This window comes from Microtus oregoni, unplaced genomic scaffold (genome assembly GCF_018167655.1).
Source record: "Microtus oregoni isolate MIOR12 unplaced genomic scaffold, Mior012 000015F_ref0000493, whole genome shotgun sequence".
NCBI classification, from domain to species: Eukaryota; Metazoa; Chordata; class Mammalia; order Rodentia; family Cricetidae; genus Microtus; species Microtus oregoni.
Genome location: NW_024543074.1, coordinates 21873430 through 21888119, shown reverse-complemented (window position 1 = coordinate 21888119; position 14690 = coordinate 21873430). Strand labels below are relative to the sequence as shown.

The 14690-nt window shown below is 47.1% G+C and overlaps 1 protein-coding gene across 2 annotated transcripts in view; it reads left to right on the top strand.

Annotated features, from left to right (window-relative positions):
- Positions 1–4913, top strand: part of Blmh (bleomycin hydrolase) — a 39598-nt gene extending 34685 nt beyond the window's left edge. For both annotated transcript variants that reach the window (XM_041665779.1, XM_041665780.1), the window contains exon 12: positions 3999–4913. In XM_041665779.1, the coding sequence (XP_041521713.1) occupies positions 3999–4150 (152 nt within the window). In that variant the 3' untranslated portion in view covers positions 4151–4913. The remainder of the gene's footprint in view (positions 1–3998) is intronic.
- The last annotated feature ends 9777 nt before the right edge of the window (positions 4914–14690 follow it).

Below are 14690 nucleotides of genomic sequence, written 5' to 3'. Positions count from 1 at the left end.
TGAAGCCCTCAGATGACAGACCGCTTATGTGTGCTTTCTTAAGTACTTTCTCAGTTGCTGTGTGTTCTTTGCAGTGTCGTTGCGGTGGCTGGCTAGCGTCTGTAAGGTGTCTCTCACTCTGTCTTAGACAGTTTGGAAGCCTAGCTGCACCCTTGAGCTAGGGTGTCGAGTCACAGTTGCTTTCCTTAGGTCAGTGCAGCTGAACACACTCACCAGAGCTGAGCAGACAATGTCTCACTGTTTATTTCTATGTACAGCCTCAACTGTGTGGTCCTCCTGTCTGGCTGCTTGTGCTGGGATTACAGGTGTGCACTACCACACCTATTTAATGACTTCGTTTTCCCTACACTTGTTTGTTTGTTTTTAAGAATTTTTTAAGTTTTATTTATCTTAAGTATATGATGCTCTATCTACATGTACATCTGTAGACCAGAAGGAGGGCACCAGATTTCATTACAGATGGTTGTGAGCTACCATGTGGGTGCTGGGAATTGAACTCCGGACTTGTGGAAGAGCTGCCAATGCTCTTAACCACTGAGCTATCTCTCCAGCCTCCCCGCCACACACACCTTTTTAATAGCAAAATAATAATTAACTACAAATTGTCAGTGAGGTGCAGTATGTCTTAGAACTAGATGAGAAAAACTGGGAAATATTTCTAATTCATAAGTGGCAGTATTGGGGCTGGAGCTGGCTCAGAACTTGAGAGCACAGGCTCCCTTCCCGAGGACCCAGGTTCAGTTCTCAGCACCCACTACAGATCAGACAGACAGACAGCCCACAGTCACCTGTAACCCCAGCTCCAGGACGTCCAAGTTCCTCTTCTGGCTCCATAGGTCTACACTGCGTCTACACACCCTACTACATACATATAACTAGAAATAAAATAATAATTAAAAATATGTATTAGTCAGTTAAAAAATAAATGATAATGTTTTGTTATTTTAATATAGTCTGCAAGGTTTAATTCTCAGACCCCGGCAGGCAATCAGAAACTCAGGTATGCGCTCCTGTCTGTAAAGCTGCCGATCAGGGCTCTTCACGTGTGAGTCTCAGCACCTGGCTCTGCACCTTTATCCCAGACCCTGCCTGACCTTTCCCCATACAAAACTCAGAAACTTTGCCAGATACTTAGAAATTGCTTATTTTATTTTATTTGCTCAAAGAATATAAATAAGATATTAATGCTTCAGTGAAATTTTATCTCTGAAGTTGACTTCATTATACATTGCATTGTCTGTCTTCCTAAATGTTAACTTTGGGATCCTAATTTGCTGTTCTCATTTGGGCTGGGAACTGAAGTTCAGAGCCCTGCACCCACAATCTGCTGCCGAGTGCACCACAGCACCCTGGGGCTCCAGACTGTGTCAGCCCTCCTGGTTTCAGCCTCACTGATCCTAATCTTGGTAAAACTCTGAGACATGCGGTGTCAACAATTGGAGCTGCCACGTCTGTTATCTTCCCAGGGTGCAATTACTTGGCAGCTTTCACACTGTGAGGGTGTCGTGGGCCTCGAAGAACTCATATCCTGCAGAGAGAAGCTAATCAAGGCGGTCCTCTTGCAGGGACATGGAAAGGGTGGGCTACAATTGATAGGAGATTTAATTTGTGAGGACTTAATCTGATCTGCTTTTGGAACAAGATCGTGCAGATGTACTTTGTGTCCATTTTCTCGGGGCAGTCTTGGGAGACTCATTTGATTGTGTGCGATAGTATTGTTAGGGCTCAGCTTTCTTAACGGAGTCTGCTCCGTCCTTTACCTGCTTCACTGCCACAGCTGCTCCAAGACATGCGCAGCTGCACTGTGGTAGGGGACAATGGCTAATGTTTCAGATGGTGCTCTCACTCTGTAGCCTAGCCTGACCTCAAACTTGTAGTAATCCTGCTTCAGCCTCTGAGGTGCTAGGATTGCAGGCATTGGCCAGTGCATGTCTTTGACAAGGCGAATGTGAGTTTCTCAGGAGTGCTCGGATTTGGGTGCACTGATACAGATGTTGGTAATCAGTGTCAGGGCAGATCAGAAGCAGCACAGGCCACGCTCTGTGCTCGCTCCTTACCCACTGTTGGAAGAAGCAGCCCAGCATCAAGAGGGTACTCACCAGGTGAGCAACCCTTGACAAGGCTTGGTTCAGCACCCCTGAGATCACTCGTGTGTGTACTTGCCAGTGTGATGCTGGGGAAAGGAACCCAGAGACCATTTCATAGTAACTAGCAAGTGCTTATTAGAACGTTTTCTTATGAGGTGACGAGGTGAGCTTGCTGGTATACATATGTGAGCAAGCTGCATTTTCCTCTATTATCTCCACCCTTATTTTTTGAGGCAGTGTTTCTCACTGAACCGGGAACTTACTGTGACTGCCAGTAAGACCCTGGGATCCACCTCTCTCCATACCCCCGGGTCATGGTTTTAGGAGCTTACCATCATGCATAGTTTTCTATGTGGGTGCTGGTAATCTGAACTTAAATCCTTATGTACAGTAAGCACTTTACCCACTGAGCCATCTCCCCAGCCAATTCAACTGTTTAAACTTAATTTTTAGTATAATAAATAGTAATATAACCCACATAAGCTAACTTTTTAGGTTTATTTATTTCATTTTGTGTGTGAGAGTTTCTCCTGCAGGCATGGGTGTGTTCTGCATATGTATCTGGTGCCCTTGGGGATCAGAAGAATGCATTGGATGCCCTGGAACGGGAGCACAAGTGCTGGTCACCATGTTGGTACCAGGAATCAAACCTAGGTCCTCAGCAAGAGCAGCAAGTGCTCTAGACCACTGAGCCGTCCCTCTAGCCATCTTTAATTATTTTAAAAGTATAAACAGATCTTGAGGCCAAAGAAGTTTGGAAACCGCTTAACTAGAGAACCCTCTTGGTTTTGGGAGTGTGTGTGTGTGTGTATTTGTTTCTATATATCTTTCTGTGTATTATTTGCTTTGCTTTGTTTTTGAGACAGGGTCTCATGGAGCCCATGCTGACTTTGAGCTCCCTATGTAGCAGAAGATGGCTTTGAAATCTTGATCTTCTTGCCTTCTCTTCCAAAATGCTGCTGTTATAAGAGTGTGCTATCATACCTGACTTTAGAGAACCCTCTTGGAAGAAACATCTGTGTCTTCTCCCTTACTCTTGGTCCTGCGTGGGAATTAATACCACAAACCCAGATTTACAGAAACAGAGAGAGAGAGGTGGCTAAGTGTCTATAGCAGGTGCCAGCTGCATCTTGTAGCTAGTGGATGCTCTTTCTTGCGAATCCTTTGATGTGTCTGCCGTGCTCCTGTTAGGTACATGTTTTGTGTATGCTTGTGCATCCCTCCGTAGCTCATAATCATGCTTTTTAACATGTTTTAACACACGCTTTAGCAGTCTCTCATTTCCACTTTGTTTTTCATACTGCTGGTGGCTTAGGCGGATTATTTGCCCACAGGAGCTTGCTGGAAGTATGGTCCTGAAGAGGAACTTGTGTGACCTTGTAGAGGCTGAGATTCAGACAATCTCTCTGATGGGAAGAGGCAGGCTGCTAGTATGGGGGCCTCTATGCAGCTCTCCATGGAAGGGCCCTGCTGGGGAATGTGGGACACTTGCTGTCTCGGTGTTTGGGCACTACACATTCCCTTTCAGAGAAGCAAGGGCTGTGTGATCACTCACTGTCAACTGCAAATGCGTGAGTGAGGGCATGGTGACGTGGCCCATCTACATGCCTGGAACAGCTTAGCTAGGATACTGGGAGTGTGGGTGAGGTGAGAATGGACCTGCATAGCCATTGGTCCTCTCTGAACCAAATTTCCCTAGTACTGGACATCAGTTCCTCTGAGTCCCCGTTTCGTAGTTGGTAAAAGTACAGCCATGTCTATCCTGTCTGCTTCACGGAATTGCTAGTAAGACTGGGATTCAAATGCGATTGCAGATTAAAGCTGGAAAACACTTTGGTAAAAGATCTTTCCGCAGGAGGTTCCCTGCTCTTTGCCTGCCCTCGGAACTCAGAGGTTCTTCTCTTCTTCCAGGTTACCTATGTATGACTGATGAGTGGTTCTCCGAGTACGTCTACGAGGTGGTGGTGGACAGGAAGCATGTCCCAGAAGAGGTGCTGGCTGTCTTAGAGCAGGAGCCCATTGTCCTGCCGGCATGGGACCCCATGGGGGCTTTGGCTGAGTGAGTGGCACTGCTTCCAGCTCTTTCCTCCTCCCATGGGATCGGATATAGCTGCCAAGGACAGATCCGGGGACTGAAACCAAAGTTACATGGGTGGCTGTTCCCACAGGACACAGGCAGACTCTTGGGTTCCCAGTCTCCTCCAGGAACCTCCTTGGGAAAGATGCTTTATGCTGAAACAAATATTCATAAGAAAAAAAAAAAGAAAAGAAAAAGGGAGAGCACTGTTTGCTCTCCTCATCTCTGCCGGCTCAGGGTCTCTTAGCATTTTAACCAGATGTAATTCTCCTAACTGTCGTGGTCTTTGTGTTTGTAGTAAGAGAATAAGATGAGCCGCCAAGGTGTGCAGAGAACAAACAGACCCGTGCTCCTCGTTTCTAGAGTAGATTGGGGGAGGGTTAGCTAGGATTCGAACTCTCAGCGCTGCATGCTGCCTCACAGGTCATTGTCCTTCCTACACTGTGGTCACTAATTCAACTTTTGCAGGGTTGCTTCATGTGATTCTGATAGCCCAAGAAGGGAAGGTTGATCAGTCTGACATGATTCCTTCCTGTGGGACACAGCTTGGCTTGGGTCAGGTTAAACAGGTTTAGAGAAAACCTTGTGGGGTCAGCTGTGGTCACTGGGGCGCCCCATTGACAGGTTTAACTTGTGTCTCTGCCTTGGGGGTTGGGTGGGGAGAGGAAGCGATGCTCCTTCTTCTGATAACTTGATGGTGCTGAGAAGCTTTTGAATAAAATACTTTGCTAAATGAGAATAAGCCAGCGTGTTTGATCTGTAAACTCTAAGAAGTGTGTATTTAGTTCCAAAGGGATCAGCCAATGGTGGAGGTTCATCAAAGTGAAGAACCAGGGTCAGAGCTCAGGGTTTCCTGCAGGATCCAACCCATCCTGGGCCTGCCCACCCTTATCCTCATGGCCTCTGCAGATCTGAGAGCCTGTGTCCCTGCCATCGTCCCACCCAGATCCAGTGTCTCTCTCAAGGTGCGGCCTCTGATGGGTCTGGCCTTAGGGGCTAATGAGCATCGGCAAACAGACTGTATCTGTTTCAGTGAACATTGAGCAGCGCTTCCATGTAGCATTTACATCAGTGTCTGCGTCCCTGATTTTTGTGGCTCCCCAATTGTTCCTAGCCCTAGCAGGGGATGTTTGTCAAATCTGATAAAGACTCAGACCTTAGCCAGTATGTGCACAGCATTCGAGTCATGCTGGTCTAGGGTAATAGTCACCCCTTCACAGATCTGAAAATTCGGGTCACCTCCAAACTGAGGCCAAGGAAACTGACAGCTACCTTCTCATTTTAACTACGTTTACCAGAAATCCTGGAGTGCATTTGGGAGTGCTAGGAGAGGTGGAGGGTAGTGGCGCTGGCACTGAAGGGCTGAGTCAGGAGGATTGCCAAGAGCTCAAGGTCAGCTGATGAGTTCCAGACTAGGATGGACTGAGACCAAGAGCCTGTTTCGAACAAAACAAATAAAAATGTTTGAGAAAAACAAAAGCTAGAACTCTGTACTCGGTTAAACTGCCTTTCAAGATTGGGATGAAATAAAGGACATTTTTTCAAAAAAAAAAAAGAAAAGAAAAAGAAAAATTGAGTTTTTCCCCAAAGAAGGAGGTGATCCTTACGTGCATCCTTAAACACATCAGTGAACAGAGAGCACAGCCTGCTAAGCATAGCGGCATCCAGACAATCAGACCCGCCAGTCTGACAGAGCTCAAAAGAAAACTAAAACAAGGAAGCCCAGACCAGCTACACAGTAAGGCCTGGTCTCAAACCCCCCCCCCCCCCAAAAAAAAAGAAATCCCCAAAGTCATAAAGATAGCTGGAGAGGCAGGTAACTGGGTTGACTCGTTGAAAGTCTTATCATTTGGGTAAGAAGATATAAGTGTTAATTTTAGGTATTGGTGTGTTAACACAGATGCTAAACTTTGTGGATTCCTGGGATAGATGTAAGGTAGTTCCCAGCCAAGGGCGAACAGAGTAAGAAAACACAGACAGTCCACAGAAGACAGTGCGGGCCCCTGAGATGGCTCTGCTGAGAAGTGCTTGCTGGCCAAGCCTGACGTGAGTGAGTTCGGGCCTCAGGCCCCATGGTGGAAGGAGAGGACCAACTGAAAGTTGTTCTCTGGCCTCCGAATGTTATGTGCATGTCTGTGTTTAACCACACACATCACATGGCCCTACACATGACACACAATAATAAACATGTACTAAACATTTAAAAAGAAGGCAGGATGGGGGAAAATAGCAAGAAAAGTAGAATATCAAAATAAGGTAGGGTACGTGACCAGGTTTGATGGTGGCTCCTGACTTGACTCTCAGCACCCAGGAGGTGGAGACCGGAGGGTTTCTGAGTTCAAGGACAGCTAGGGCTGTCCAGTGGGATAAAAGAGAAGTGTGCCTAAGTCAGGGCATAGTTTATATAAATGGATTCTATGTTCCTCTAAGAAATATTTAATTGCCGGGCGATGGTGGCGCAAGCCTTTAATCCCAGCACTCGGGAGGCAGAGGCAGGCGGATCTCTGTGAGTTCGAGACCAGCCTGGTCTACAGAGCTAGTTCCAGGACAGGCTCCAAAGCCACAGAGAAACCCTGTCTCAAAAAACCATAAAAAAAAAAAAAGAAAGAAAAGAAATATTTAATTGCATTTTTAAAGGAAATTGAGCTATGTGCTGAGTATAAGAGACATGGGTGGAGTATATGAGTATAAGAGACATGGCTGGAGAGATGGCTCAGCGGTTAAGAGCATTGCCTGCTCTTCCAAAGGTCCTGAGTTCAATTCCCAGCAACCACATGGCGGCTCACAACCATCTGTAATGAGGTCTGGCGCCCTCTTCTGGCCTGCAGACATACACACAGACAGAACATTGTATACATAATAAATAAATATTTAAAAAAAAAAAGAGAGAGACATGGGTGGGCCGGGCGGTGGTGGCGCACACCTTTAATCCCAGCACTCGGGAGGCAGAGGCAGGCGGATCTTTGTGAGTTCGAGACCAGCCTGGTCTACAAGAGCTAGTTCCAGGACAGGCTCCAAAACCACAGAGAAACCCTGTCTCGAAAAACCAAAAAAAAGAGAGAGAGAGAGACATGGGTGGCCTTCAATATAAAAATGCATTGCCCAGCATAGCGGTGCCATGTGAACTGGAAGGCTGTGGAGGAGAAGGACCCAGATTCAAGGCCATCCTCAGCCACAGAGCCAGGTCCAATCCAGCCTTTCTCAAAAGCTCTCTCAGGTAGTGTATAAACCAAAACAAGCCTGGTGAAGCCACAAGCCTCAGAAGGAGGGACATTCAGAGTAGCCCATCGGTCCAGCTGCAGTGTGAATGCCTCCCTGGCGTTGGTAACACAGCGGCCCTGGAAAGGTACTGAAGCAGAAACGTCCATAGACATGGACTCGTTGTGTGACTTCACCCATTCCCAGAAAACTATGAAGACCTTAAATTACTGTGTTCCTAATAACACCTTAAAATACATGAAAAACTGAAAACACAAGTAATCCACATCATAATGGGAGTTTAAGAAACTTCATGATTACCAGAGATTGAACAACGGAAAGCTGGTGAGTACGTAAAAGAAACAGCATTCAGTGTGTTTGCTACGAGGATGCTGTGGGGATTCATCTCACAGCTAAATGTATGTTTTGAGCATGAGTGAGACCTTTTTTTTTTTTTTCTGGCACCAAGGATTGAACCTGGGTCCTGCCCTAGCAAATGCTGTTACGGAGCTGTGTTCACAGACCACATGTGAAACTTTTTAAAAATTCAACCCTTATAGCACACACTCCAAGCATAGGACACTTAGGCGAGGAACCAAAATTAGAAGACCGGTTGAAGTGTGTTCCCTATCTTTAAAAATTAACTCATGGGGCTGGAGAGGTGGCTCAGAGGTTAAGAGCACTGACTGCTCTTCCAGAGGTCCTGAGTTCAATTCCCAGCACCCACATGGTGGCTCACAACCATCTGTAATGAGGTCTGGTGCCCTCTTCTGGCATGTAAACATACATGGAAGGAATGTTGTATACATAATAAATAAATAAATAAATAAATAAATAAAATTAACTCATGATCACAGGAAGTTTAACCTGAATTATAATTAGATTAGTTATGTAAGTGTATATCAAAAGGGATCAGAAAGGATTAAGCCCAAAGGAAGATACACCAACAGAGGCTAAATGGATTCACAAAGCCCAAAATTCTTTTTAAAGAGTAACAAATCTTTTGTAAGACTCGGCAAGTTTTTAATAAGTAAGTAAAAGGACACTTGACTGTGGCAGCTGATGCCCGTAGCTGTAGATTTGGGGGAGGAAGTAGGGACAACAACATCAGGAATTTGTGGTCATCCTTGACTATACGGCAAGTTTGAGACCAGTCTGTGCTACAGGAGACGGCTGGATTCTGAGGGCCATTGGCCAGCCGGTCCAGCAGAAATATCTCAATGAGACTGTCTCCAAAATAGAGGCAGACGTCTGCCACCAACCCCTGGCCTCTACATGCATGGGCAACACGTGTGTGCTTAACATAATGAACTATCTTATGGCCTAAAGAATTGTTTGTTTTTAAGTCTGGTATAACATAATGAAAACAAAAGCCATGTAAATTTCACCTACAAACATGGATGCAAAAGTCCCCAACCAAATCCAGCCATCCAATAAACAGTAACCTCCCCAAAACAAACTTTTATTAGCTAATTTTTTTTTCCAAACAAAGACAGGACCCAGATGAGCCCGTGTGCAGGTCCACACCTATATCCCCAGCACTCGGGAGGCTTGTAGCAAGAGGGTTGCTGAGAGTTCAAAGCTAGCCTGGCTAGTGCTGTCATCCCAGCACTCAGGAGGCAGAGGCCAGCAGATCTCTAAGTTCAAGGCTAGCCTGGTTTACATAGTTCCAGGCCTGCTAGGGCTGCGTTGTGAGACTCTGTCTCAAATGAACAAACAAACCCAAACAAGATCCGGTAAGTGGAAGAAAAGATTGTCAGCTGTGTCTTCTGGGCGCCAGGAATGGACGATGAGGGCTTGCCCTCCCTAACGCATCAGCACCGGAAGGCAAAATTGGTGACTCTGGACGGCCTGAGAGTCATGCTGACTGTCAGAAAGCAAGACCAGATAATGGGACACGCCTTCCCATGTGGTTGCGGGTACCGGCTAGGCATTCTCCTCAAATGCCTCCTGTGGGAAGGGAGTGCCCCGTTGCTCCATGGCTGCAGTTAGTCATTTGTTGATTTTGTTTTTAAAGCGATTCCAGATGAGCCCTCTCATACTTTGGACAACATGTCCATGACTCTCATACTTTTCATGGAGCTGCCTCCTGCTTCCTGGGGTTGTAGGACACATGAATTGAAACTAGGACATTTGGCTCATGCCAGCCTGCCCTCAGCTTACCCTCCTGTTTATCCCTGAAGGACCCCTTATGCAGAGGTGCAGCAGGAAGTGGGCCCGGTGGACTCCGGTCCTTTCCTTCCAGCTGCCCCATGCCTACTGCTGAAGGCTAGGACAGCTGAGGCAGGACTGTAGTGACTTCCTTGGACTTGACAGAGTGTTTCCCGAGCATGTGTGAGGCTCTGGGTTCCAACTGCAGCATCTGTCCATCCCTGGGTCTCACCTACAGGGGCCCTTATGGCTCTCCTGACCTAAACACTTGTAAAATCTGCGGAAGTTCTTAACTTCTGCTTGGACATCCTTCAATCACAGGGGCACAAAGCCACACCCAGATCACCTTTCCAAACCCGATGTTGTTACTCACCTGACTCTAGTTTATCTCTTGAACACTCCATTTTCAGTTCAGCCTCCCCACTGTTCTTCCTTCCGGTCTTTGTATGGCTGGCTTCTCGGTATTCAGATGATAGGTAATGTCAAAGGTCATCAGGTCACATCATCTAAGGAGCCAATCCCCCTACACACGCGCACACACACACACACACTTCCCCTGGACACCTGTCACTCTGTAGAGTCTATCTTCATCACACTTAAGGCCTTCTGAATTTATTATATATTTGTTGTCTGCTTTCCCCAAAGTCAGTACTTCCTACCAGGTTCCCAAGGGCAGGAACTGTCCCCCCATCCCACAGTGTATGCTCAACCCCTGGCTCCAAGTAACTATCAAAAGCTGAGTGATTGAATGTACCCCACATTCTGACGGCTGTAATCGGTTACAAGTCTGCACAGAGATCTGAGGTCTGCTTCCCTGCAAGCAGCTGGGTGGGGACAAGTTGAACAGGAGAGAAGCCCCGTGACTCCATATAAATTCTTAAAGCGCCTGGGACCGCACAATCGAAGTGGCCCGTGCTCAGGGAGAAGAGACAAAGAAATGAGCAAAAGCCTGCCGTTTTCTGCCTTGAGCCCTTCCTATTTCTAGTTAGCACAAACCCAAAGGAAGAGCAGAAGGGATGGCCTGGTGATTCAGCATGGAGACAGTGGAAGCCTAGAGAAGCCATTGATGCTCCCTGAGCCTCCGTTTCCATGTTACCCATATTAAAAAGTTATCTTAAAATTCAGTAAGTATGAAAGCTTTGCTTGAATATGAATAACGCTAATTTATTTTTAATAATCCGTCATTTAACCTATATGACAGGAAGAGGGCAGAACATTATGCAAGCATATATCTAGAAGATGTTCAACAAATGGTAGATTTTACTAAAACCCTTACTCCCGCACTTCTCCAGCATGCCTGCTGTGACACTCAGGCTCCCTAGGGGCTTAAGACAAGTCCTGGTCCCCAGCTAAGTCTGTCACTGAGGTGGGAAACAGGCTGTTGGAAAGGAAGGTGACTCTCGGTGAGGTTTCCACGCAGCACCATGGGGACTGTGGCAGCCTGAAGCTGCAGAGGGGAAGGCATGGCCACTTCTGACCAGAGACACAGACCTCAGGCAGGGGCTGTGGGGAACTCCCCACATGCACAAGTGGGGGCGGGGGCGTGGGGGAGAAGAGCCCAAGAAAGTTCAGACAAGAGAGGAAAGGGGAGGGAGACAGACACAGGGAAATGGCCCCTACTCACTGCTGAGCTGAGCCCTGGCCTCCCCTCCTTGTCTCTCTCTCTCTCTCTCTCTCTCTCTCTCTCTCTCTCTCTCTCACACACACACACACACACACACACACACACACACACACACCCTGCAGGTGAAGAGGCACTGGCCCATGTGTTGTCTAAGAGGTGGCAAGGGGAGCTGGCAGTTTTCCAGGGCTTGTTCGCTTTTCAAGAAGCTTGAGCCCGGATGCCTTTCTCTCCTCCCCATTTTTCTTATTTATGTATTATTTAAAATAAAGCTGCTTTGAGGGCAGGGCCATGGTACACTGGCAGAAGGCTTGCTTGTTTAGCAGATACAAAACCTGCTTTTCTGGAAATTTTTTTTTTTTTTTTTTTTTTTTTTGGTTTTTTTCGAGACAGGGTTTCTCTGTGGCTTTGGAGCCTGTCCTGGAACTAGCTCTGTAGACCAGGCTGGTCTCGAACTCACAGAGATCCACCTGCCTCTGCCTCCCAAGTGCTGGGATTAAAGATGTGCGCCACCATCGCCCCCGGCTTCTGGAAAAAAATTATGAAAGCATTACTGCAATTTTTAAAAAAGATTTATTTTCATTTCATTTTATTTTTGGTTTTTCGAGACAGGGATTCTCTGTAACAGCCCTAGCTTATTTTCATTTTATGTGTAAGAGTGTTTGCCTCCATGTATGTATCACTACATATATGTTCCTGGTGCCTGTAGAGGACATCAGATCCCCTAGAGCTGGAGTTCCAGATGGTTGTAAGCTGCCCTATGGATTCTGGGGACCCCCTGGGTCCTCTGAAACAGCTGGTGTTTTTGACCACTGAGCCATTTCTCTAGCCCCTACTGCAAATGCTTAATAGTATGAAGAGTGCACAGTGGGCTGGAGAGATGGCTCTGTGGTTAGGAGCACTTCAGGCTCTCCTGGTTGTGTGGGTTCCCGTCATCCATGCCCGGCAGCTCACAACTACCTGCGACTCCACTTCCAGGGAGTCTGACACGCTCTTCCGGCCTCTACGGTGGGCACCTGCCACGTGTGATGTATACTCACCCACCCACCCACACATACATTTTTATATATATATATATATATATATATATATATATATATATTTATATATACATAAATTCTTTTTACAAAAAGATACAGCATGATCAGTGAGTTCTCACCTCCAATGTTCATTCTTACGAAAGCCTCAACTGTATCCTAATTTTTCTACTTAGTTTATTCTGAGTGAGTGCGTTTTACACACACACACACACACACACACACATCAGTAAATCTTGGGGTACTCCCATGTCAAACTGCTTTAAGTTTTAGCCACTCTATGGGATTTTCTCCTCCCCCTTTCTCTCTTCTTTCTTGTTTTAGGGCACAGAGTCTCTCTGTGCAGCCCCGTACCTCAGGCTCCTAGACTGGGTTTAAAGGCATGCACCATGCCAGCCCTGGACCCAGGCTGGTTTCCCTTCCAGCCCTAGCAGCTGGTTTTGATGACCACATCAGCCTCCCATGCAGCTGCCCATCACTCTTGACAATCCTGTACCCTAGGCACCCGCAGCCTGCAGACAATGGCAGGTGCTGAGATGCAATAAGAGAAAGAGCTCATAGCTTGTGGGTGACTGGGGCCTCTAGAGACAGAAGTGCTGTCCACATCTGTACACGCATGGGTAGGGCCCTCCTGGAGCTCTGTGTTTCTGGCTTCTCTACCAAGGTGAAGTAGGAAACCAACTACCACCAGAACGTGACCCTAACTAGGGGCGCTTACAGGTAGAAGAGGGAATCTAGTAGGATGGCGTAGTGATATTTCATTTGTATTTTAATAAATAAAGCTTACCTGAAGACAAGAACACAAAGCAACCACACTGTTAGCCATAGAGGCCAGGTGGCGGTGGTACGCGCCTCTAATCCCAGCACTAGAGATGAATATAAGGCGGGATGAGACAGGAAATCTCTCTCACTCTGAATCTGAGGATTCGTGAAGGCACGATCACCCATTTTGGGTCTGAGGTAGAGATAAGAGCCAGTGGCTACTTTGCTTTTCTGATGTTCAGGTTGAACCCCAATATCTGTCTCTGGGTTTTTATTATTGGTGCTACAGGATGGGTATAAAAATAAAAAACCTTGGGGGCTGGAGAGATGGCTCAGAGGTTAAGAGCACTGGCTATGCTTTCAGAGGTCTTGAATTCAATTCCCAGCAACCACATGGTGGCTCACAACCATCTGTACTGAGATCTGGTGCCCTCCTCTGGCGCGTGGGCATACATGGAAGGAATGTTGTATACATAATAAATAAATAAATAAATAAATAAATCTTTAAAAAAATAAAAAAAACCTTAGCTCAGGAGATGGAGAGATGGCTCAGTCAGCAAAGTGCTTGCTATACAAGCAAGAGAGAACCTAGAGTTCAATCCCCAGAATCTATATTATAAACAAACAAACAAGTAAATAAAGCCAGGTTGAAAAAAAATGCTTGTAACTCCAGTGCTGGGAAGATGGGATCTCTGGAACCTCAGCCAAACAGGGCAGAGAGTCTTGAAAACCTGCGCAGAGCAGTTGAGGAAGACACTGACATCAAACTCTGGCCCCCATTCCACCCCCACATACACAAACAAACCTGGTTCAAAGCCGGGTGGTCCATGTCCAAGACCAGCCCGAGGGAGGCTGCCTCAGCCTGGCAAGAAATTTTCAAAGTCAAGGTCAGCCTGGATTCCAGAGGGAGCTGTTTCAAAGCCCTGAATGCACGCACACAAGTGAACACACACACAAATCCTATGTATAAATGCCCTCACACCTTCCATATCAGATGCTCCCACCCATGAACAGCGCGTGTCACTCACAGAGACACCAATGTGACAAGAATTTTATTTTGTGATTTCCCAGTTGCACCTGAGGCTGGGTTAGTTCGTGGTGGAGCACATGGCCGGCAGCAGCGGATCCAGCTTCATCACCATTGTTCCCATGCGGGCTCCTGTGAGGCAGGACCCCTTCATAGGGAAGCTAGGAGTGGGGACTCAAGGGAGAGGGCAGCCGGGAGGGAGGCACGGGCAAGGGGCGGGAGTGAGGGTGGTGTGGTATTTGGAGGAAGCTCTGTTTCCCAGAAGCTTAAGACTCATAAGGAATGACCGAAAAGAGACAGGAAAAAAGTGACCAAGATAAAGTCCATTCACTAAGTGTTCCCTGCCGCTATCAGAGCTGTGTCCAGCCCTCCCCCATCTCTCCCCTACACCCTAACATGGTCAGCCCACTAACACTAATGGAGCCTTCCCTGGTACCCCTTCATCTGCCTCCATCTTTATCAGCTGGGGCAGCCTCAGGTGACTGCTGTAGAGATCCCAGGTCTACCATGGCGGACCTCTGAAGCAAGAGATTCCCCGAAAGGGAGGGGTGCTGGTAGCCATTTCCTGGGCCAGAGAAGAAGCCCACAAGGAAGGGAGAAGAAGCCCACAAGGAAGAGAGAAGCCCATGAGGAAGGGACGAGAAGCCCACAAGGAAGGGAGTGTTTCTGTCTTCTGTCACTGTGTAAACAGATCACAGGCAGACAGGCAGACAGGGCACCCAGCGCTTCT